This window comes from Cebus imitator, unplaced genomic scaffold, assembly GCF_001604975.1.
Source record: "Cebus imitator isolate Cc_AM_T3 unplaced genomic scaffold, Cebus_imitator-1.0 Scaffold28, whole genome shotgun sequence".
Classification (NCBI taxonomy): Eukaryota; Metazoa; Chordata; class Mammalia; order Primates; family Cebidae; genus Cebus; species Cebus imitator.
This window is the reverse complement of record NW_016107343.1, coordinates 5,098,252-5,121,766: the sequence shown is the minus strand read 5'-3', so window position 1 is coordinate 5,121,766 and position 23,515 is coordinate 5,098,252. Positions and strand designations below refer to the sequence as shown.

The window sequence follows — 23,515 nt, the reverse complement described above, 5'->3', positions numbered from 1 at the left end:
CATCACAACTCCTTACCCACAAGGGAACAAAACTGGACTGAGAATGAGTTTGATGAATTGACAGAAGCAGGCTTCAGAAGGTGGGTAATAACAAACTCCTCCGAGCTAAAGGGGGCATGTTCTAACCCAATGCAAGGAAGCTAAGAACCTTGAAAAAAGGTTAGAGGAATTGCTAACTAGAATAACCAGTTTCAAGAAGAATATAAATGACCTAATGGAGCTGAAAAACACAGCACGAGACTTCGTGAAGCATTATACAAGGATCAACAGACAAATCAATCAAACAGAAGAAAGCATATTAGAGACTGAAGATCAACTTAATGAAATAAAGCGTGAAGACAAGATTAGAGAAAAAAGAATGAAAGAGAATGAACAAAGCCTCCAAGAAATAGGGGACTATGTGAAAAGACCAAACCTATATTTGATTGGTGTACCTGAAAGTGATGGGAAGAATGGAACCAAGTTGGAAAACCCTCTTCAGGATATTTATTATCCAGGAGAATTTCCCCAACCTAGCAAGACAGGCCAACATTCAAATTCAGGAAATACAGAGAACGCCACAAAGATACTCCTCAAGAAGAACCACCTCAAGACACATAATCCTCAGATTCACCAAGGTCGAAATGAAGGAAAAAATGTTAAGGGCAGCCAGAGAGAAAGGTCAGGTTACCCAAATAGGGAAGCCCATCAGACTAACAGCGGATCTCTCTGCAGAAAACCTACAAGCCAGAAGGGGGGAGAGCCAATATTCAACATTCTTAAAGAAAAGAATTTTCAACCCAGAATTTCATATCCAGACAAACTACACTTCACAAGCGAAGGAGAAATAAAATCCTTTACAGACAAGCAAATGCTGACAGAGTTTGTCACCACTAGGCCTGTCTTACAAGAACTCCTGAAGGAAGCACTAAACATGGAAAGGAAAAACCGGTACCAGCCACTGCAAAAACGTACCAAATTGTAAAGACCATTGACACTATGAAGAAGCTGCATCAACTAATGGGCAAAATAACCAGCTAGCATCATAATTACAGGATCAAATTCACTCATAGCAATATTAACCTTAAATGTAAACAAGCTAAATGCCCCAATTAAAAGACACAGACTGGCAAAAAGGATAAAGAGTCAAGACCCATCAGTGTGCTGTATTCAGGAGACCCATCTCACATGCAAAGACACACACAGGCTCAAAATAAGGGGATGGAGGAATATTTACCAAGCAAATGGAAAGCAAAAAAAAAGAAAAAAACAACCAGGGACTGCAATCCTAATCTCTGATAAAACAGACTTTAAACCAACAAAGATCAAAAAAGACAAAGGAGGGCATTTACATAATGGTAGAGGGATCGATGCAACAAGAGCTAACTATGATAAATATATATGCACCCAATACAGGAGCACCCAGATTCATAAAGCAAGTTCTTAGAGACTTACAAAGAGACTTAGACTCCCACACAATCATAGTGGGAGACTTTAACACTCCACTATCAATATTAGACAGATCAATAAGACAGAAAATTAGCAAGGATATTCAGGACTTGAACTCAGCTCTGGACCAAGTGGACCTAATAGACAGGAAAATAAGACTATTACTACTGCCTTGTACATTATAAACAGTTATTGATATCCACCCCAAGTCAACAGAATATACATTCTTCTCAGCACCACATTGCACTTATTCTAAAATTGACCATCTAACTGGAAGTAAAACACTTGCATTCTTTTGCAAATGCAAAAGAATGGAAATCATAACAGTCTCTCAGACCACAATGCAATCAAATTAGAACTGAGGATTAAGAAACTCACTCAAAACCACACAACTAAACGGAAACTGAACAACCTGCCTCTGAATGACTACTGGGTAAATAACAAAATTAAGGCAGAAAAAAATAAGTTCTTTAAAACCTTGGGGGTTCAGTCAGGATGGCTGGAAAGGCAGTAAAATTATAGAATATAGTCACAAACCTTCTTGGAAGGCTGAGAAATTTATATGGTTTCAGTAGAAGTTTCAGCTGAGGGCAGCCTAATCCCCTTTACCTTCAACTGATAAAGAAATGCAAATAACTAGGGAACGTGTGGGAGTTTATCTCAATAACTTGTTTACTCATGTGGTCCTAAAACTACCTTTAATCTTTTGCAGACTAGATGGCTCTCTCGGCGGGAGGGCGACCAGATTTATCACTTGCAAACGGTGTTTGCTTTAGGCCTTGGAACCCAGCCTTTAATCATTATCCATAAGTGTGTTGACTCAGAGCCTCCATTATTAAATCTATACTGAATAAATGCCAAGAGTGCCAAATGGTTGGGGCCATGACTGCTATCTCTCTCAGGAGTGTCTGTGAGTGGCCATGGACCCCCAGCCCACTCTTTCACTGGAGATTTGTGTTTAAGTGAATTTGTTCATTCATCACTGAGTCAGGGTCTGCGGGTCAGACTCTGACAGAAACCAATGAGAACAAAGACACAATGTACCAGAATCTCTGGGAACACAGCTAAAGCAGTGTTTAGAGGGAAATTTATAGCACTAAATGCCCACAGGAGAAAGCAGGAAAGATCTAAAATTGACACCCTAACATCACAATTAAAAGAACTAGAGAAGCAAGAGCAAACAAATTCAAAAGCTAGCATAACACAATAAATAAGATCAGAGCAGAACTGAAGGAGATACAGACATGAAAAACCCTTCAAAAATATCAATTAATCCAGGACCTGGTTCTTTGAAAAGACTAACAAAATAGGTAGACTGCTAGCCAGACTAAGAAAGAAGAAAAAAGAGCAGAATCAAATAGACAATAAAAAATGATAAAGGGGATATCACCACTGATCCCACAGAAATACAAACTACCATCAGAGAATACTATAAACCTCTGTATGTAAATAAACTAGATAATCTAGAAGAAATGGATGAATTCCTGGACACATATACCCTCCCAAGACTAAACCAGGAAGAAGTCAAATTCCTGAATAGACCAATAACAAGTTCTGGAATTGAGGCAGTAATTAATAGCCTACCCACCCAAAAAAGCCCAGGACCAGACAGATTCACAGCCAAATTCTACCAGCCATACAAAGAGGAGCTGGTACCATTCCTTCTGAAACTATTCCAAACAATATCAAAAAAGGGACTCCTCCCTAACTCATTTTATAAGGTCAGCATCATCCTGATACCAAAACCTGGCAGAGACACAACAAAAAAAAAGGAAATTTCAAGCCAGTATCCCAGAAGAGCATCGATGTGAAAATACTCAGTAAAAAACTGGCAAACCAAATCCAGCAGCACATCAAAAAGCTTATCCACCACGATCAAGTTGACTTCATCCCTGGGATTCAAGGCTGGTTCAACACACACAAATCAATAAACGTAATTCATCACATAAACAGAACCAATGACAAAAACCACATGATTATCTCAATAGATGCAGAGAAGGCCTTCAACAAAATTCAACACCCCTTCATGCTAAAAACTCTCAATAAACTAGGTATTGATGGAACATATCTCAAACATAAGACCTAAAACCATAAAAAACCCTAGGAGAAAACCTAGATTCAGGACATAGGCATGGGCAAAGACTTCATGACTAAAACACCAAAAGCAATGGCAACAAAAGCCAAAAGTGACAAATAGGATCTAATTAGCAGAAAAAGAAACTATCATCAGAGTGAACAGGCAAGCTACAGAAAGGGATAAAATTTCTGCAATCTATCCATCTGACAAAGGGCTAATAACCAGAATCTACAAGGAACTTAAATTTACAAGAAAAAAAAAACAAAACATCAAAAAGTGGGCAAAGGATATGAACAGACACTTCTCAAAAGACCTTTATGCGGCCAACAAACATGAAAAAAACCTCATCACTGGTCATTAGAGAAATGTAAATCAAAACCACAATGAGCTACCATCTCACGTCAGTTAGTATGTTGATCATTAAAAAGTCAGGAAACAACAGATGCTGAAGAGGATGTGGAAAAATAGAAACACTTTTATACTGTTGGTGGGAAGGTAAATTAGTCAACCATTATGGAAGACGATGTGGTGATTCCTCAAGGATCTAGAACCAGAAATACCATTTGACCCAGCAATCCCATTACTGGGTATATATCCAAAGGATTATAAACCATTCTACTATAAAGACACATACACACGTATCTTTATTGCAGCACTATTCAGAATAGCAAAGACTTGGAACCAACCCAAAAGCCCATCAATGATAGACTAGATAAAGAAAATGTGGCATATATAAACCATGGAATACTATGCAACCATAAAAAAGGATGAAGCTGGAAACCATCATTCTCAGCAAACTAACACAAGAACAGAAAACCAAACACCACATGTTCTCACTCATAAGTGGGAGCTGAACAATGAGAACACACAGACAGAGGGAGGGGAACATCACACAATGGGGCCTGTTGTGGGGGTGGGAGGGGCTGGGGAGAGATAGCATTAAGAGAAATACATAATGTAGATGATGGGTTGATGGGTGTAGCAAACCACCATGGCATGTGTATAGCAAAGCACCATGGCATGTGTATAGCAAACCATCATGGCATGTGTATACCTGTGTCACAAACCTGCACATTCTGCACATGTATGCCAGAACTTAGAGTAAAAGAAAAGGAAAGAAAGAAAGGAGAAGAAAAAAGAAGAGAAAAGACAAGGGGAAGGGAGGGGAGGGGAGGAAAGGGGAGAAAGGGGAGAAAGGGGAGGAGAGGGGAGGAAAGGGGAGGAAAGGGAAGGAAGACCAGCCCATTTTTTGAGGAGAAATTCAAGCAGGTTGCAGAAATTTACATAAGTAACAAGGAGCCGAATGTTAATCCCCAAGACAATGGGGAAAATGTCTCCAGGACATGTCATAGGTCTTCATGGCAGCCCCTCCCATCACAAACCCAGAGGCCTAGGAGAAAAAAATGGTTTTGTGGGCCAGGCCCAGGGTCCCCAACCTGTGTGCAGCACAGGGATTTAGTGCCCTGTGTCCCAGCCACTCTAACCATTGTTAAAAGGGGGCAAGGTACAGCTCAGCCCATGGTTTCAGAGGGTGCAAGCCCCAAACCTTAGCAGCTTCCACATGGTGTTGAGCCTATGGATGCAAAGAAGTCAATAATTGAGGTTTGGGAGCCTCCACCTAGATTTCAGAAGACATACTGAAACACATGGATACCCAGGCAAAAGTTTGCTGCAGGGGTGGGGCCCTCACGGAGAACCTGTGCTAGAGCATTGCAGAAGGGAAATGTGGGGTTGGAGCCTCTACACAGAGTCCCTACTGGGGTACCACCTAGTGGAGTTGTGAGAAGAGGGCCACCATCCACCAGACCCCAGAATGGTAGATCCATCAACAGCTTTCACTGTGCACCTCAAAAAGCTACAGACACTCATTACCAGCCTGTGAAAGCGGCCAGGAGCGGTGTTATGCCCTGCAAAGCCACAGGGGCGGAACTGTCCAAGACTACGAGAACATACCTCTTGCATCAGCATGACTTGGATGTGAGAGACAGAGTCAAACGAGATCATTTTGGAGCTTTCAAATTTGACTGCCCCACTGGATTTCAGACTTACATGGGCCCTATAACCCCTTTGTTTTGGCCAATTTCTCCCATTTGGGATGGCTGTATTTACCCAATGCCTATATTCCCACTGTATCTAGGAAGTAACCAGCTTTTGATTTTACAGGCTCACAGTCAGAAGGGACTAGCCTTGTCTCAGATGAGACTTTGGACTGTGGACTTTTGGGTTAATGCTGAAATGAATTAAAACTTTGGGGGACTGTTGGGAAGGCATGATTTGTTTTGAAATGTGAGGACGTGAGATTTGGAGGGGCCAGAGGTGGGATGATATGCTTTGGCTCTGTATCTCTACCCAAATTTCATCTTGTACTCCCATAATTCCCACATGTTGTGGGAGGGACCTGGTGGGAGATAATCTGAATTATGGGGGCTATTTCCCCCATGCTGTTCTCATGATAGTGAATAAGTCTTACGAGATCCTGATAGGTTTATCATGGGTTTCTGCTTTTGCTTCTTTCTCATGCCACCACCATGTAAGAAGTGCCTTTCGCCTCCTGCCATGATTCTGAGGCCTCCCCAGACATGAGAAACTGTAAGTCCAATTAAACCTCTTTTTCTTCCCAGTCTCAGGCATGTCTTTATCAGCAGCATGAAAACAGACTAATATAGTTATCGTGAGGTTCAAATGATTTACTACTAGAAAAGGTGTTTGCACACTATGCATTACTACCATGTAAATATAAGTGACCCAGGACCAAGGTGGCCACTCTCATGGAGTCCTGAGAATGAGAAACTGAAGGGGAGCCCAAAGGAATGTTTTGCTGACTCCCCCATCCCCTCCCGCACAGGGCTGGTAGGCTCTTCCCGAGGCTCCTGACCTTCTCCAGGTTCTTGTGCATATCTTCCAGGGCCTTGATGTCTGGTGGGTCTTTGGCCACCTCCTGTGCACTGGCCAGCTCACGGCGCCAATGCTGCTGGGCAGCTTTCAGAGCTGTCTGCCGCCTCCGCATGGAGCGTGTCTGCTGTACCAAGAATTCCTTGGCACTACGGAGGGCTACCCCCTCCGCAGAGAGGTAGTGCCAGACATTGTGGGAGGACAGGCTGGGGCAGGAGAGTTAAAGAAGGAAAATAGAAGCCTCTAAGAACTCGGCTCTGGGTTACATAGGCACTTCCCCACCAGATGCCCCCTCTGAGCACAAACTGGAGCTGCTGGGCTGGGGCTGGGCAGTGTGTGTGCAGGGATGCCACTGTTCAATACCCACAGTGTGCAGTGCCTGGGACTGACAGTGCCCCCACCCTGACTCTGAGAGGGGCTGTGCCTAGGGCCTCCAGATTGATGACCAGACGCTTCCAGCAATCTGCTTCTCCACTACAGGAGAATGCCATGTCAAAGGTCACAGTAGGCAGTTTCTTGGCTTGCCAGAGAAGATTCCTTAATCCTCCATAGCCTTCCCCATGAACCAAGCCCCACTGGTGATCACTGTCTCCTCACTTCAGCTCACCCCAGCTCTAGGATGCAGGTACTCACTTACCCCTTCATGGTACCCTAACCTGAAATAAGACAGGCTATGGGAACTCACCTGTCCAAGTATAAGTCCTCCTTGCTCTGGGAGAGAGAAGAAGATACCTCTTTGGCCTGGTTCTAGGGACACATGGTAAAAAAGTCCACTGAGTATAGCAAAAGCAGACACTCTGCAGGCTTGAGAGACCCCAAAGCCCCTCCCAGTGGCCTAGATAAGAAAATGGCTCTCCAGCTGCCAGGCACTGTTTACTTATAGATATCATCTGACTGGTGGACATGACTGGAAGCTGGGGATGATGAGAACAGAGCCAGCCCCTCCTGATGCCTTGGCCCACCTTATACTCCTCCCCTCCTGGGGCTCCACTCCTCTTGATGACCCGTCCCCTCTGGAAGTATTCCCCTGAGGCCTAGCCCCTCCCAGTACCCCACCCCCTCCTGGTGCCCCAGCCCCCAGCCCCCAGCTCACTGTCCCAAGGGACTTCCTCAGGTCCTCAATGTGGAGATCTGGTTCAAACTGTGGGGCAGCACTACTTTCCTCAACTGTCACCTCTCTTAGCAGGTGCTGCTTCTTCTGAGTTTCAGCCTCCAGGCTGCTGTGGAGGGAAAAGGGAGTGAGAGGCAGCGGGGCCGTGGGGGGTGGTGGTGAAGACGGGGTCTGATGAAGTGAGCCAGAACCATCTCCATCCCCTCACTCCCATCTGTCAAAGTCCCTAAGGAAGGGCTGAGGCACAAACAATAGCACCAGGGATCCCCTGCTTTTCACAGCATCTTAACAACCCCAACTCTCTAACAAAAAGTAGCCACGGGCTCTTCTGCCTAGCTCCCAAGCTGGGACTCCACCTCTCCCTATTAACTAGGCCATGACACAAGCAGCAGAGGTCAGAGGGCGGGCAGGAGGCAGCCAGCAGGGCTAAGCAAGGGTGCCCACGCCACCTGATGTGCTTCCGCAGTTGCTGGCTCTGGGCCTGCAGCAGATCTACTTGGGACTCCAGCTCCAACTTGCGGGCCTGCAGCTCATCAATAATTTTCCGGAGCTGCTGGTTTGACTGCAACAGGTGGGTGTGCTCCTTCTGTGCCTCCTCCAGGTGCTGGTGGGTGGCTGTGGCTTCCTAGGGGCAGAAGGAAAAATAGAGGCACCCAGAGACAGCACAGGGAACAGGCAGCACTAGAGGGTAGGGAAGACAGAAGGGGATGGGCTGGGGATGAACTCAGAGTCACTGAAGTCACTACCTCTGAGGTCAGGAGTTCTGCAGGCTCCTGTCCCACCACAGTCCCACTCCCCTGAGGTTCCCAAGTGGGATTCACAGAGTGGCACTATTTGTGGAATACTGGCCAACAGAGTTTGGAATACCAGTGCCCAACAGAGTTTGGACAGATCAGATGAACAAAATGTGAGGAACAGGGAGAATAAAGACAGGAAATGGAGGAAAAACAGGAGGGAAGACAAAAGAGGAAGACAAACCTCACTCTTGAGAGCAACCTGCCTCTGTACATCAAGCAGCTGCTGCTTCTCCCTCCGGGCAGTCTCCTCCTTGCAGGAAAGAGACAGAATTTTCTGTCTGACTGCAGATCCCAGGTCTGAGGGGCAGGGCCTGTCCTCTGCTAGAGGAGCTATGACTCAGGTCAAGGACCCCTGCAGAGCCCTCACCTGGACTTCCAGCTGAGCCAATCTGGCCTTGACATCTTTAGCTCTGGTTTCAAGTTCCATCTCTAAATCTTGGAGCTTCCTTTCCTGCCCAGAAAGAGAAAGACATAAGCATAGAAAGAGTGTAAGGCATTAGCTGAGGGGCAGGAGGGGGTTCCAGAACCCACCATGCCACACTGCAACCTCGACTCTGGGCTCAGCCTTCCTCCCTGTGTGCCCCTGCAGCCTCTCAGGAAGGCACCACACCTTGTTTATTTCCTGCTGGGGCAAGGAGACACGAAGGTGTCAACCACAATGCCTTACAGGGGCTCACCTCTAGTTCTATGTTCCCTGGCACAGAAAACAAAGGAGCAAGTATGCCCCAGCTTGAGGATGGCCAGTGCGAGACTCCCACTCCAGAAGCTGTCAGGCTCCATCCTACTGGGGCCACGGCGCTTGCTCCCAGTACCCTCCTGCTGTGCATAGAGGGGTCACAGTGGGCTCGCCCTGCCCCAAGCCCCTCACCTGCTCCCTGTGCCGGCGCCGCAAGTCCTCAAGACGCTTGTGTTGCTCCTGCCTCACGGTCTCCAGTTCTCGCTCATGGGCCCTCTGTAGGCGCTCCAGCTCTCCTGTCAGGTGCCCCAGGAGCTCAGCCCGCTGCTTTCTCTCCTGCAAGGAGTGGGGGCCCACCAGTGGGAAACTGTAGCAGCCCCTTCCACCACAAAAATCACAGCTCCCCCAGCCCTGCAGCCTTGAATCAGTAAGATCAGGGACACCGTCAGCTCCCGAAAGCCAGCTCTTGGAGAAGGGAAGGGCTACAAGTACGTCACCAGCCCTGGCCCCAGCAAGCCTGCAGCCCTCTACAGCTGAAGCAGAGGCTGGCCAGACACCATGACGGAATCCCTCTCTGGCTCTCCTATGGCTCCACAACATACAACTTTTCCTCCTTAAGGAACGAGAGGTCACTGATAAACTATCAATATTCTTCAGCAAGGTCATAATTGGTTGGGAAAGGGATGTGGTAAATTTCATCACAAGACAGCTATTTCTGCCCTGGGAAAGATACTAGAGTCTGGGATATTGGTTCCAGTTACTGGAGTAGTAGCGTTAATGCCCTTCAGGGGCCCAGCTGTGGGCTACAGACAGCCACCCTCTACCCACCCACTGTTCACCCTCAATATGAGCACGCCAGGCCAGCTTGGGTCCACTCAAGTCGCCGTACTGTCCTACCTTAAGGCCAAAGGCTTAAAATGGGGAGAATTTCAGTATGATTTGGCTCTTGCCAGTCTATTTCTTGGTGTCCTGAGATGCTGAGGAACCCTGGTAATGTGGTGTTGCAGGGAGGAAACTGAAGGCTTTGGAGTCGAATGGCCTGGTCTTGAATCCTAGCTCTTCTACTTATTAGCTGGTTGTGATCTTGGGAAGCTACTTAAACTCTCCAAGTCTCAGTGTCCTCATCTTTAAAAGGGAGATAATGATAGATCCTGCCTAAGGATGGTGTGAGGACTAAATGAGTTGAAATAGATAAAGAGCTCAGAACAGTTCCTGGCACACAGTACAAGCTCAGTGTATGGGGGTTCTTTTTAGCATCAGTAGAAAGAGTAGCCTGCCTGATAAAAGAGGAATTGCCCCTCATTAGGTGGAGGTTTTTCTCATGTTTTAATAAAAAAGGCAGAAAACCTCATTGTGACAGGGTACCAGGGAAGAAAAGCTCCCACAATCCCTGACCATAGTTCATCCCTCTCCACTCCCCCACAGCCAGGTGGGAAGGACACCAAGGTGTGTGTGCGTGTGCATGCATGTGTATGTGTACATACGTGTGTGCAGGCGCACAGGGGATGTGGCCAAGCTACCTCAGCTTCATACTGCTCTCTGGCCTTAGCCATCACTTGGCGGTGCTCCTCCTTCATCTTGTCCAGCCTCCTCTCGTGCTCCCCTTCCACTTCCTGGCGCTTCTCTCGCAGAAGACTGCTGAGCTGCAGGGGAGATGGCAGGGATGTAGCATGCAGAACCGAGGTGAACCAGCACTTGGGGCTGGTGCTGAGGGTCGTACACACATTTCCCCAATCTCTCCCAACATACACAACACATGGACATCACACAGCCATGACACCACGGTCAGCACACAGCCATACCCTCAACACCCCCCTCCCCACATTATATAGGGGCATCAGACTGGAAGAGTACCTGGCTTCAAGGGAACCAAGGCATAAAAATGGAACCAGAAGTGCTAACCCCAGCTGAGCCATCCAAAGCAAACTGGGGGCCACTGAGGCTAGGGCGGCTCAGTAGACCGTAAGAGAGTCCACAACACAACAGGTGCACACAAATGTGGAAGACAAAGAGCAGTACTCACCTCTTGCTCATACTCAATCATGTGATAAGCCTTCTGGTGAACTCTGTGCTCCGCCTGCCCAAGACACTTCTGCAGCTGGGTCTCCTCTTTCTGTTGAGCTTCCTCTATCTTCTTCTGGAGGCTAGAGACCACCTGAGGAGGCCCCCGCACACACAGGGGAGTGTGACCCTCAGAGAGACTATACAGCTGCTGTGCTGGGATGCATTCTGAGGATCTGGCATCCATCCCCAGGGGCTGGAGGGAGAGAGAGGCTCACTGCCTAGTGGCCAGGGATGGGGCTGAGTTCTGCTAACCAGCCATGAAGGGGGCCCAGGATGCTGCATCTCACCTCCTGGTGCTTGGCCTCCAACAAGGAGCAGAGCCGCTCCAGCTCAGCACTGTGCTCCTTCTCCAACCTTGCTACCGCCTGGGGAGGAGCAAAGGGACTGAGGGAAGCCGGCCAGGCACTGACCACGGCAAGAGGCAGAACCAGGAAGACTACTGACCCCTAACCCCTCGAGATCAGGGCCAAGGGGAAGCACAAGGAAGCACAGCACATCTTTGCTCCCCTGAAACAACTCAGCCCCTGAAGTCTACAACTGGCAAATGAACGGAACATGAAGGCCAGAGGAGAGGGGCATTTTAGTAAGTTTCCGCTCTCTGCTCCCACCCTCTGCCTTTGGACTAGGCCACAGGTCCACAGATGGCAATTATGCTGCTAAATAAGATCAAAGCCAGGGGGCCAAGTTAGATGCTATCATTAAGTCAGGCCATGTAGAACTTTCTTTTTATTTTGGTGAGGTGCAAAGCTTCAGCTATTAGACATGGGGAAAATCTACAGCAAGAATGGGGAACTCCACTGTACTGCAAGTGCTCAGAGACTGTGCTAAAACCTTCAGAGGCTCCATGTGACTGGAGTAGAGAGAGTACGGACAAAGAAAAAATCCCTGCTCTGCTGCCAGCCACTGATCCTAAGAAAGGAGAGGAAAATGGGGAGTGAGGCCCTTGCAGCTGCCCCTCAGAGACAGGGAGGGAGAGCGTGCTTTTGTCTCAAAACCTCTGGTCTGACTGAAGTGGTTAACTTCCTCAAATCCACACGACACTCCCCCTCAAGTCTCTGATGGCTCCCTGCTTGACAACCTCCAGCCACCACTGCCATCCAGCCTGACCCTGGAGGGGCCTCGGGACACCTGCTGCATCCTTTGCCCTGCCACGGTGAGCAGGGCAAGCTCCTCCCCTGAGCTGATTCAGTCTATAAGGAGTAATGGGCTCAGACGGTCAGCTTGTCATTTCCCATGCCTGTCCGTGAGAGACCTACTCTCTGCCCGGCTCCCCAACCTGCACGCCCACCCAAGGCTTGCCCTTCCTCTCCCTGTGCACTCAGTCCCTCCTCAGGCAGCCCAGACACATGTCAGAGGGTGAGGTCCCCACTTCACTGGCTCACTTCTTTCCTCTCTCCTTCCAGCTGCTCCCTCAGCTGCTGCAGAGCCTTCTCCTTTACAGTGTTCAGAGCAGCCTGCTCGCTCTTCTCCAAAGCCTCCATCTCTTCCTTGAGCCGCTCCAGCATTTGCCTGTTTTTCTCTTCCAAGCTGGCCCTCTCAGCCTGCTGTTGAGACTCCAACTCTTCTCTCAGCTTCTGCAGGGAAGCCTCTTGCTCAGCCCTGGGTGGAAAGAGTGGAATGGGGATGGGCCTGGGCATCCTAGGTCCCCTCCGTGGGGCTGGGCAGCTCACAGGTAAGCACACACTTACCTGATGTGGTCCTCATCTGCTTGTGCACTGGACTGGACCTGGGCTCGGAGCCGGGATAACCTCTGGCTTTCTTCCTCTCTCATCCGGGCCTCCTCCTCCTCAGTGGCTTTCTGCAGCTGCTCCTTCAAGGAACTGAGATGGAAAGGAAAGGCTAGGTTGTCAGAGAAACCACAAACGTCTTTCTTCTATTCATAACCTCTGGCTCTCAACCTCCAATAGCCCTGCTGCCTGCCTAAGAAACTTCCTAAATCTTTTTTTTTTTCCTTTTTGGAGACAGGTTCTTGCTCTGTTGTCCAGGCTGGAATGCAGTGATGGGATCATGGCTTACTGCAACCTTAAACTCCTGGGCTTAAGCAAGCCTCTTGCCTCAGCCTCGCATATAGTTAGGACCATAGGCATGCACCACCAAACCCAGCTAACTGTTGAGATGGAGTCTCGCTGTGTTGCCCAGGCTGGTCTCGAACTCCTGGGCTCAGGTGATCCTTTGGCTTCAGCCTCCCAAAACACTGAGATTAGAGTCATGAGCCACTGCGCCCAGTCAAAGCTTCCTAAATCTTAAAGATGAGTCTAACCTCGGCCTCTGGGTCCATGGCTGTCTCTCATAATACCCCCCAGGATCACAAGGAGACCATGAACTCCCCTTTGCTTCAAGAAGCAATCTACTGGCTGGGTGCAGTGGCTCACGCCTGTAATCCCAGAATTTTAGGAGGCTGAGGCAGGTGGATCACCTGAGGTCAGGAGTTTGAGACCAGCCTGGCCATAATGGCAAAACCCCATCTCTACTAAAAATACAAAAATTAGCCAGGCGTGGTGACACACACCTGTAGTCCCAGCTACTTAAGAGGCTGAGACAGAATTGCTGGAACCTGGGAGGCAGAGATTGCAGGGAGCAGAGATCACACCACTGCATCGCACTCCAACCTGGGCAACAGAGCAACACTATGTCTCCAAAAAAGAAAAAAAAAAAAGATCAAACTACAGGGCTTCTGTGTTTCAGTACAGCACTTCTTCCAAAGGCTCCCCTCAGTCAACACCTTCACCTCCGCATGGCACTCACTCAAGGATAGCTATAGATGCCAAATTGATTCCACATTCTTTTACTCTGACAAGACTCTGTTCTAGGCATATCAGCTGAATCACCATCCCTCCATTCTACCACACTCCTCCTTGCCTCTTCGCCTTTGTTCTTGCTAGTTCCCCTGCCAAGAATTCCCTTTTCTATCTGGCAAACCAATATTCATTGCTCAACACCCAGCTCCCTCTCTGGGAAGTCTTTCCAACTCCCTCCAAGCTTATCAATTCTGTTCCCATCACTTTACATGTGGTCCTGTTTTCCTCTTTTTTTTTTTTTTTTTTTTTGAGACAGAGTCTTACTCTGTCGCCAGGCTGAAGTGTAGTGGCACAATCTCGGCTCCCTGCAACCTCTGCGTCCTGGGTTCAAGTGATTCCCCTGCCTCAGCCTCCCAAGTAGCTGGGACTACAGGCATGAGCCACCATGCCCAGCCCAGTTTACATGTGGATCTTTCTTATCCCATGCTACTCTGCACCGTGCATCACATGGCATCATGATTCATCTTCTGTATCTCTGTTTTCCTTGCAAGTCTGGGTTTCTCAAGAAAAAGAATCTTCTCTTAAAATCTGTTCTATCCCAGGTACCACACATAGTAGCTGACATAAAGTAGATGCTTAAAAGATTAACTGAATTTGAACAGCATCACCCAGCCCCAAACTATAAGCAAGCCGTGATATCTATGAAAGGTTTTCTTATTCATAGACCAACAACAGTGGCCACTTCCTAAGCAGACATCCCCCTCCTTACACAAACCACATCCTTTTCAGGTAACTCCTCTCACAGCCCCACATGACCAGGGGATGTATGCTGTGAACTCAGAGAATTCTAGCCCAGGAAGCCATGATTTGGAAAACAAACCCTTTGAAAAGCTTCTGCACCAAATTCTAAAGCCAAAAAAAGACTTAGGATTCTTTTCTATTTCAAGATACCATGACTTTCTTCCATTAAGAGAGGAAATTTGAATTAAGTAAAAATCCTTCCTTCTAGATTCCCCAGAAACCCTTTCTCTTTGCCCTATGACTAAATTTTATACACAGCAACACAATGTTAGAGCTGGCAGGGACTTTAGGGGTTTTAAGTCCAATCACTTCATTTTACAGTGAAAGAAACTAAGGGTCAGCCTGCCTGCCTTCTCATTCCAGAAATATTTGTTACAAGATCAGCTGTGGATTCCAGAAATTTCTATCACATGGAAGTTCCCGGCAGAGGGAAAGAGAGCCCATTCCTCAGAAAGGCTTGGGCATACACAGAAACAGGTTCTGGTGATAAACTATTTTGAAGAAAGCCAGGCAAGGCACTGTCCACAGAGAAATCACTTAGTTAAGACTGCCTGAATACGCATTGATTTTGACTGAAAATAAAAGCAATTGCTACCATTTGTTCAGCAACTACTGTGTTCCAGGCCATAAATCAAGACACTTTTGGCATACCAGTCTTCCCTACAACCTAAGAGGGCCTCTGGAGTCAGGGGCCTTAGGAGAGGGATGAAAAGCACAGTCTGCCAAGCTCAGGGAAACCAGGAAGAGGGGAGGAGACTGGTGGGATGATGGCAACACACCGCCAGGATTTCCTCCAAGGTGCTGCACCTTAAGGTGAGTTACATCCTGCTTGGGTGGGCCCCTGCCCCAATTCTCAGTTGGCTGGAAGAGGAGGAGGCTAAGGGGGCAGAGGTGTCTGTTCTTTGGGATGCTCCCTGGTGGAAGACCCACAAGGAAGTGATACAAGGACAGATCCTGGGTCAGCGGTTCCTGTGTTGGGCTCATGAGAGATTGCTCCGACCTTCCCAGTACTTGTATGTTGGTTTTCTGTTTTATTTTCTCTAAATTAAGCATAAACATTTTATATGTACTTTGCTAGGTATCATCTAAAAATAACAATTTTCTACCACTTTTGGATGTTCTATACAAGAGGACAAGACTTAGCCTTTAGTTTAATTGCCAAGAAAATGAAATATGTTAACACCTTTTTGTAGTGTCTTTCCCATCCTGGGACTGTGACAGATGGCTCATTAACAGCTTAATATCCATTCTCCCTTTCTTCCTTACAAACAGAACCCTGTTTTTATTCCACTGGGTAAAGAGGTCAGCTAAAGGACTATATTTCCCAGTGTTCTCTGCATCTAGGTATAACCAGTGAGATATGAGCAAAAATTGTTGGGTAAAATTTCCCAACTTTAGTTGGTCTTGGTAGAACAATGGGCACCCCAGTGGTCCCCAGGCTGAGAGTGTATCCCTAGCTCCTTATATCCCTGAAAGGCCCCCAGGAGTGTGCCTAAGCGGAAGGGCAGGACCTGAGAGATCTCTCTTTCTGCTGGTGAAGCCGGAGGATCTCCTCTTCCTCTTCTTGGCATAGCTTCTCCCGCAGTTGTTCCATCTTCTCTTGCTTCAATTCCAGCAGGTGCCTCTGGTCTTGCTCAAGTACTTGGGCCACTGCCTCTTCCATAGTCTTTAGTGCAGCCTCTGAGAGCTGCTCTGGGGGTGCCACAGGCTCTGTGGATCGCCTACCATGGGAGGAGAATGGCACATCATCACAGTGTTAACACCCACCCACCTCTGGCGTCAAGGTTTGAAAGGACATAAAACATCACATATGGAATACTAATGGAGGGCCCACAATCAGGAGTCAGTCAGGTCACCCAAGGGCAGGCAAGAGATACAGTGAACACCTGTTCCATAGGACAAGCCCCACTGTGGCTATTTAAGGCTCTAAGAGCCTAGGGAGAAGGGTGGCCCACAGCGGGCTCTCAGCAGACTTGGGTTGTGGTCCAAGATCAAAATATGAAGTTTCAGCTCAAGATCTGGCAGCAGCAGGGAGAGAGTAAAGCTCTGTCCCTAATGGATTCCTTCCTAGAATGGCTCACAGCCCATTACCATCTCCCCACTAGAGCTCTGCCTGCTGCTTAAGGCTCATGCCAGCAATTTGGGAACAGTCCCCAGAGGCTGCTTTCTGCCTCCCAAGCTGAGTAGTGGCCAATGTATATGGGCCCACAAGAGAAGCAGCAGCAGGTCTCCTAGCTCTGAGAACTACAACAGTCCAGGAAGGCCCAGGAATAGGAAACTCCCCTATCATACCACCAAGGGGGCCAGAAGGAGATGCTTCCCTAAGCCAAAAAAATGTAGCAAGCATGCACATGAGTACCACGTTCCCTGTCTCCCCATGGGGGCATGTTTCCACCTGCTTCAAGTTAATTAAATGTTTAGAAATGAGTAAATGAAATTCAGAGCTAACCTGGATGCATAGGAGGTGGTGAAATCAGGAATAATGGTATCCATTAAAAAGATGTGTATGAAGTAGTAAGGACTGTTATTTTGCTTGTTTTCTGGTTCTTGAAGGAAATGCTCCAAGAGGAATCCAACAATATTCTGAGCAGTGAAAGCATGGGCAGGATAAAGCATTGTGCCTCCTAGAGTGACTTTCCTAAAGGCCAGAACGTGTCTGCACTTCCAGGTCCCTCAATCTCATGTTGGAAATCGGTCTCGCCACACACCCTCCTCGCACAGCACTCAGGCTGATGCAGGCCCAGCACAGTGGCTCAGTCAACTTAAGCGGAAAGTGTGGGCATAACCCAAAACAAAGAGGGCTGGGCAAGAGTCACACAGGGGAGCCAGTCCTCCCTGCTGGGGACTCAGAACCCCTGCCCCCTCCAGCTCGAGCCTCACTGAAGATAGAAACCAGCAGGAAGGATCAGATTAGAACAGTAGAGGAAAACAAGGACTTACGGATCCCATAGCAGCACCTTGAGACTAGAGAGAGAAGGAAGACAGGACAGGCTACTGTCATCTCTAAATTACCATAAAGACCTTTCCTTTCCCCTTTCCTAAAATCGTAACTTAGACCAGAAAGAATCTTGAGCTATTCCTGCAATTCTTTTGTGCTCCCAACTCCATCTCCTCCCTCCTTCCAAAGCCTGGCTTCCTCTCAGTCCCCTGACATAGCCCAACTGTGGCAGATGTAAGAGATGTGGCTGCCACCTCCTCTGAGAATCCTGCCCTCAGAAAGAGCCTTCCCCCACAGCTCTCCGCCTCATCAACCCTCCAACTCATTTCCAACCTTGGCTGAAAACATCTTTTTTCCCTGAGATGGTACCTTTTAATGTCTCTCTCCTGCAGGCTGCACAGCTATGTGGAGCCCTAGGGACAGATGCTGTGGAAAGATGGGGCATCAGACCGCATGGGGCGTGTACCCAGGCTATGCACACCAGTGAGCTTGCACAGAGGCAAGCTGGGCTGTCTGTTAGTGGACCTCTTCTCCCTCACCCAGTTTTAAAGATCTAGTAGTTGAAACTCCTAGCTTAGGTCCAATAAACAGTAAACAATGCCTGAAAGACATGTGACGTGACTGGGAAGTTGAGGACTCCAAGGGAAAAAACAGCTCCGATTTCTAGGCCAACTCCTCATGTATCAGAATCAGTGGGACCTAGTTTCCTACAGTGAGTGACAAAGGGGAAGCTCTGCAGGAACATAATCATTCCAGGCTGGCCACCAAGTAGCTCAAATTTACCTGAGAGAAAGCAAGAAGGGAAGCCAGGGAAAGAGGGGGAAGTGGGAGAGCGGAGGGCTGGGAAATAGCACCTAGAAACACTGTGAAATGGTTTTCATGGTACTACCACAAAAGAATGTCTCCTCTCATACTCAACTTGGTATTCTGATTCTTTTATCCTCTTCTCTGCAAACCCTCAGGAAGGATGCTGGCATGACAAGGGGAGGATCTTCCTGTTTCCTAGTCCTGGCCTTGGCCAGAAAGCATTCAGTGAGTGACACGTGCTGCCTCCTGGCCCTACCTGCTCCCTCTAGCCTGCCCTCTTCTCCTAACCCTTCAGATCCAGCTTGACTACACGTTTGGAAGCTGGGAGACACAGAACTACTCCCACAAAACCTAGATAACCCATCCATTCCTAATGAAGCTGTAAAGATTAATAACAAGGACGTGATGGGCCTTGAAGAGACTCAGGAAAGCAACAGAAGGCATTTCCTAAGGGGATGGTGTAAACTGAGACTGCATTGTCAAGCATCTCTGAGACCCTAGCAGGGGCAGCCTCACTGGGATGGCAGGAGAAACACAAGGGAAGGGAATGAATCAGCCAAGGCAGCCAGGGAGGAGACAGGGAAGCTGAGGCCCCAACTGAGCCCTGCTGCCTCTAAAGGTCCTGGGGAGACACCCCTCTGACCTCTGTCCAATCTTCCTCTCTCTGAACTACACCCACCTCCTGTCCTCAAAGAAAGCATCCTGAATTGGCTGACCACAGCCACCAAGGAGATAGGAAAGCCGTATAATTCCTCCAGGTCACAGTTTTCATTGTAGGATGTATCAGCATCTGAAAAACATGGCCACCCCTTCCCTACACCACTCCTGCAATGTTATGGTGACAACACGAGATCCTGAGCTCACCAGCTCTCAGTGAGTAAAGTGTGCATGAACTTCCTGTGAGTAATGTGTGCATGAACCTGTCTCTGCTTACCAGTCAATCCCAAATCCTTTAGACCTGCTCAGTTCACAGAAGGGAAAGTGTTTAAGTCCTGACCCTTATCTTTCTCCATGCAGAGAAAAGGAACAGTGGCTACAGACTAAAGTCAGAAGTCTAGGGCTCTAGTGACTAGAATCTAGTGGTTTTTTTTGTTTGTTTTGCTTTTGTTTTTGGAGACAGAGTTTTGCTCTTGTTACCCAGGTTGGAGTGCCCTGGCATAATCTAAGCTCACCGCAATCTCCGCCTCCCAGGTTCAAGCGATTCTCCTGCCTCTGCCTCCCAAGTAACTGGGATTATAGGTGCTACCATCATGCCCAAGCTAATTTTCTTATTAGTAGTAGAGACAGGGTTTTGCCATGTTGGCCAGGCTGGTCTCAAACTCCTGACCTCAGGTGATCCACCTGCCTCAGCCTCCCAAAGTGCTGGGATTATAGATGTGAGCCACCATGCCCTGCCTACAATCTAGTTCTAATTCTGCCGCTGACTAGCAATGTGGCCTTAGACAAACTCCTTCACTTCTCTGAGCCTCAGTTTCCTCATCTGAAAAATGGGTAGGAAGGGGAAGGGTGAGAATGGAAGGAAAAAAGCTAAATGATTTCTAAATTTTAGAAGCACTTGGTGCAACAATATAGGTGAATCACAAAAATGCATTGAGCTTTGAGTACAAGCACCAAAGATCAATCCTGTATACTGTATAATTCCATTTATGTGAAGTGGAGAACTGGAAAAATGACCCTTTGGTCAGAACTTGGAACTCAGAGGCCAGAACAGTGAAGAAAGACCTGGGGTGGATGGGTTGAGAGGGGTATGAGGAAACGTCTTCAAGGGCTGGAGACATTCCATGTCTGCACGGCCATTATACAGTGTGCACAGATGCAAATCTCCACTGAATTGTACACTTCAGGTCTGTGTACTGTGGTGTATATACATACCTTAACAACATTTATAAAGAGAAAAACAGTACTTGGTTGACAGGAAACATGATTTAGCAAGTTCAGCAAATGAGCTAGGAGGTACCAGCCATCCGTCCTTGTATATCAAGTCCTGACCAGGAGCCCCAGGGGCGGAAGCTAACCCCACATAAGGATCAGCCATGCCTGCGTGGGGCTCTTAAGGCCACACACACAGCACCAAGGATATGCTCAATCTCCCCTACACTCTAACCCCTGGCCAGAGCCAGTGCCCCAATTTCCACCACCCAAGAGTAAATAGGCATGGAAGCAGCCCACACACAGCAGAGGACAGGGACAGACATGTAAAACTGGCCCTTACACCTCTGGAGAGACTGGCAGGGTGGGGCCGACCACCACCTTCTCCTCAGGCTCCTCTGCCTCTTCCTGTCCAGGGCCCAGTTCCTCAGCCTGGGAGTGTTGCTCCTTGCCCTTCTCGTGGGCAGCAGGTGGGCTTGAGGCCTGCTCCCTTGATGTCAGTAAGGAAACAACTGTGTTAAAGCCAGTAAGAAACCAAGAGGCTTAAGACGCATGCCATTTGGGGTCAAAAAGCTGTGACAGAGATAAGAGAGACAGCCCCAATAGTTTCCCGACCTTGGGTATGAAACCTCCCTCTCCCCTCCCTTCCTCTCCCTGAATTATCTGCATCAAAGACCAGAGACTCCTGCCTCACAATGGAAGCAGGATGGTTATGGGTACCCCAGGAGCTCCGTACACAGCAGGTGTTCAGTGGATGCTGTTGATTGCACATTGGTGTTGCTCAGGTTCTCTGGTGACTCATTCTAACCCAATGAATTCTTCATTCTAACCCAATGAATTCTAAGACCAGCATCTTTCTCTTGCTAGGGGGACAAAGAACTAGTAAATGCCCACCAGGCTCTGAACTAAGCTAGGATGCAAAGGTTCTCTCGGCTGGATTCAGAGTGATCTGGGCATCCCTCTCCCTGGGCCAAGCACATTAACATGGCTCCAGCTGGGGTTGCTGAATGACTAGAAGTAGGATGACTACTGGAAACAGGGGTGCTGGCAGGGAGGGGACTAGAGAAAGGGCTTCCCTGGCAGCAATGGAGCAGCCAGAGTAACAACAGTTTCTGCTCAGCCCCTGGCAGGGAGGCAGCTGGGACAAAAGAGATATCTCCTTATTCAAGAGTCTCTAAGTTCCTCTAATCAGACCACATACTCTAACTTCAGCTGCATACTGAGGCACATTGTACAGGAAGAGGCACATTTCCTCATAACCAGCTCCCACAGGACACTAAGCAGACCCTCTGCTGCTGCTGCTGCTGAGGGTACAAACCCACCCTAGCTCCCTCCCCAAGCCGACCCCACCCCCATCTCTCTCAACACTAGCACACAAACCCACTACATGCAGAGCAGCCACCACCAGGGGCGCTTCCCCTCATCCTTACCTCTGGAGGGAAAGCAGCGGGCTGAGGCTGGCTACAGAGTCCTCCCCAGGCTCCTCTGCCTCCTTCTGCTCGGGCTGCCCCTTGGGACCCTGAAGGGGCTCTTCTTGGGTGGCCAGGCTGACAGGGGGACTCTGGGCCCACTCCTCGTGCAGAAGTGGAGGAGATAACCTGGTCAGGCCAGTCAGAGCAGCAGAGTCAGGACCCTCCATATGAAGAGCGGGAATAGAACTGGGGAGTGCAGTGTGTAGACCTAGGTCAATCCCTCTTCCTAGGTTATGCCCCAGCCCTGCCCCAACATCCATCTGTGGAGAGCCACAGTGGGGCCAGGCAGCCAGACATGCAGGAACGAGAGAGTCCCTCCTGAGCCCTCCTTTTGCCTAGACTGGAGTCAGGCTTCCCAGGGGTCCCTGTGCTGCCTCTGCTTGGTTCAGGAGTAAAAGCTGGACATACTCACAAGTGTACCCATCCCCAAAGCTCACCATCACTGGGGCCAGGGACGGGCAGAAGAACTGAGTGGGGAGAAAAAGAGAAGCCAGACTCAAGAGGTCAGACAAGAAAATGCATGAAGCTGTCATGGATAGTTTTTGCAGGTCCAAAAGTGAAATGACCATTCTCCTTCCCCTTCCAGGGTGGCCGCCCTTGTCACGAGGCTCAGGCCTGAGAAGCTGAGAGCGCCTGTCACATCACACACAGTTGTACACACACAGATAGCTGCAGCCATTTCTGATGTGGCAGGGCCCTGGCTCAGAGCTCTGAGTTGCAGCACCAACCCTCCAATGTGACTCCTCCAGACTTCCAGAAGGTTTCTTCAGCCCTGGCGCATAACCAGCCCTGGACCACAGACAGCTTAATTAGCCCTGGCCCCACAATAGTGCCCAGAGTCCTGCCAAATGCACCCAGTGGCACTTCACATTCCCATCTTGGTGCAGAATCAGAGGGTCCACTCATGTATACAAACATATACACATTGCAGGTACACACACATGCGCAAACATATACACATGCATGCGCACGGAGAAACCTTGCAAGGCCATCCAGCCAGCTCACCACCTGCCGTCAATCAAGTGTACACTGAGCCAGGCCAGCCACCAAAGCCAAGAATTCTGCCCAAGTCCACACCACCCTGAAGGCACCACATCTCATGTCCCGGGGGATATCCTCCCACCTATGGTACCTCTCCAAGCCTTTGGACTGCTTGCTCTGCAGCTCATCTTGGCTGGACTGGCTGTCATCCCTGTCTGCCATTCCCAGTGGCTGCTGGGCCTGTAGGAGAGAAGCAATAAAAAGTTTGTGTTGTAGGGATTGCATCTAGGTCACTCCATCCACCTGCTGGCTCTCAAGCTTGGGAGAAGCACTGAGAAGCTACTCTATAGAGGATGGGGCCATGTGGGACATAGAACAGAAAGTTGTTCTACCGTGCAGTGAAGCTTCCCAAGCTTTGGCTAAGCCCCCAACCTCACAGCTGCTCCCTGAGTCAACTCTGAGGCCTGGGGAGGATGAGGCAGAAGACCACAGTCACTACACACAGAGTCAGGAGCCAGAGGCCGAAGAAGAACACACAAGAAAAAGAAAATCCTGCCTCCTGCTACTGGAAGCCTGTACTGCGAGCTTCACAGAAAAAGCAGAGAAATCCATGAGTACTCCAAATCCACTGAGGCCCAGATTAGCAGTGTCAGTGAATTACAGAGGTGCTAAAATTAAAAGGGCAGAATCGGGGGCCACAGGCAAGCACATGAGAAAGGATAAGTGCTGGAAATATAGAGTCCTGGTAGAATGAGAGAGAGAGCTGTACCCGAGACAAAAAGGGCACCACCTGGCACCTGGAGGAAGGAAGACAGGGCACCCCCCAAGCACCCAGGCAACATCAGCAGGCAATGATGCCTCCTT

The 23,515-nt window shown here is 48.7% G+C and overlaps 1 protein-coding gene across 23 annotated transcripts in view; it reads right to left on the bottom strand.

Annotated features, from left to right (window-relative positions):
* The window catches only part of CEP164 (centrosomal protein 164), a 91,317-nt gene that overhangs the window by 8,589 nt on the left and 59,213 nt on the right, over positions 1-23,515 (bottom strand). For 11 of the 23 annotated variants that reach the window (XM_037736663.1, XM_037736670.1, XM_037736661.1 and 8 more), the window contains 16 exons: positions 22,794-22,891; positions 21,629-21,856; positions 20,542-20,688; positions 16,096-16,305; positions 12,734-12,865; positions 12,428-12,644; positions 11,333-11,410; positions 11,005-11,238; positions 10,502-10,624; positions 9,174-9,317; positions 8,673-8,756; positions 8,487-8,555; positions 7,958-8,133; positions 7,491-7,617; positions 7,083-7,144; positions 6,381-6,603 (listed from right to left, as the gene is read on the bottom strand). In XM_037736663.1, coding sequence (XP_037592591.1) covers positions 6,381-6,603; positions 7,083-7,144; positions 7,491-7,617; positions 7,958-8,133; positions 8,487-8,555; positions 8,673-8,756; positions 9,174-9,317; positions 10,502-10,624; positions 11,005-11,238; positions 11,333-11,410; positions 12,428-12,644; positions 12,734-12,865; positions 16,096-16,305; positions 20,542-20,688; positions 21,629-21,856; positions 22,794-22,891 — 2,352 coding nt within the window. The remainder of the gene's footprint in view (positions 1-6,380; positions 6,604-7,082; positions 7,145-7,490; positions 7,618-7,957; positions 8,134-8,486; positions 8,556-8,672; positions 8,757-9,173; positions 9,318-10,501; positions 10,625-11,004; positions 11,239-11,332; positions 11,411-12,427; positions 12,645-12,733; positions 12,866-16,095; positions 16,306-20,541; positions 20,689-21,628; positions 21,857-22,793; positions 22,892-23,515) is intronic. The other 12 variants (XM_037736668.1, XM_037736666.1, XM_037736665.1 and 9 more) reach the window with 12 other exon arrangements.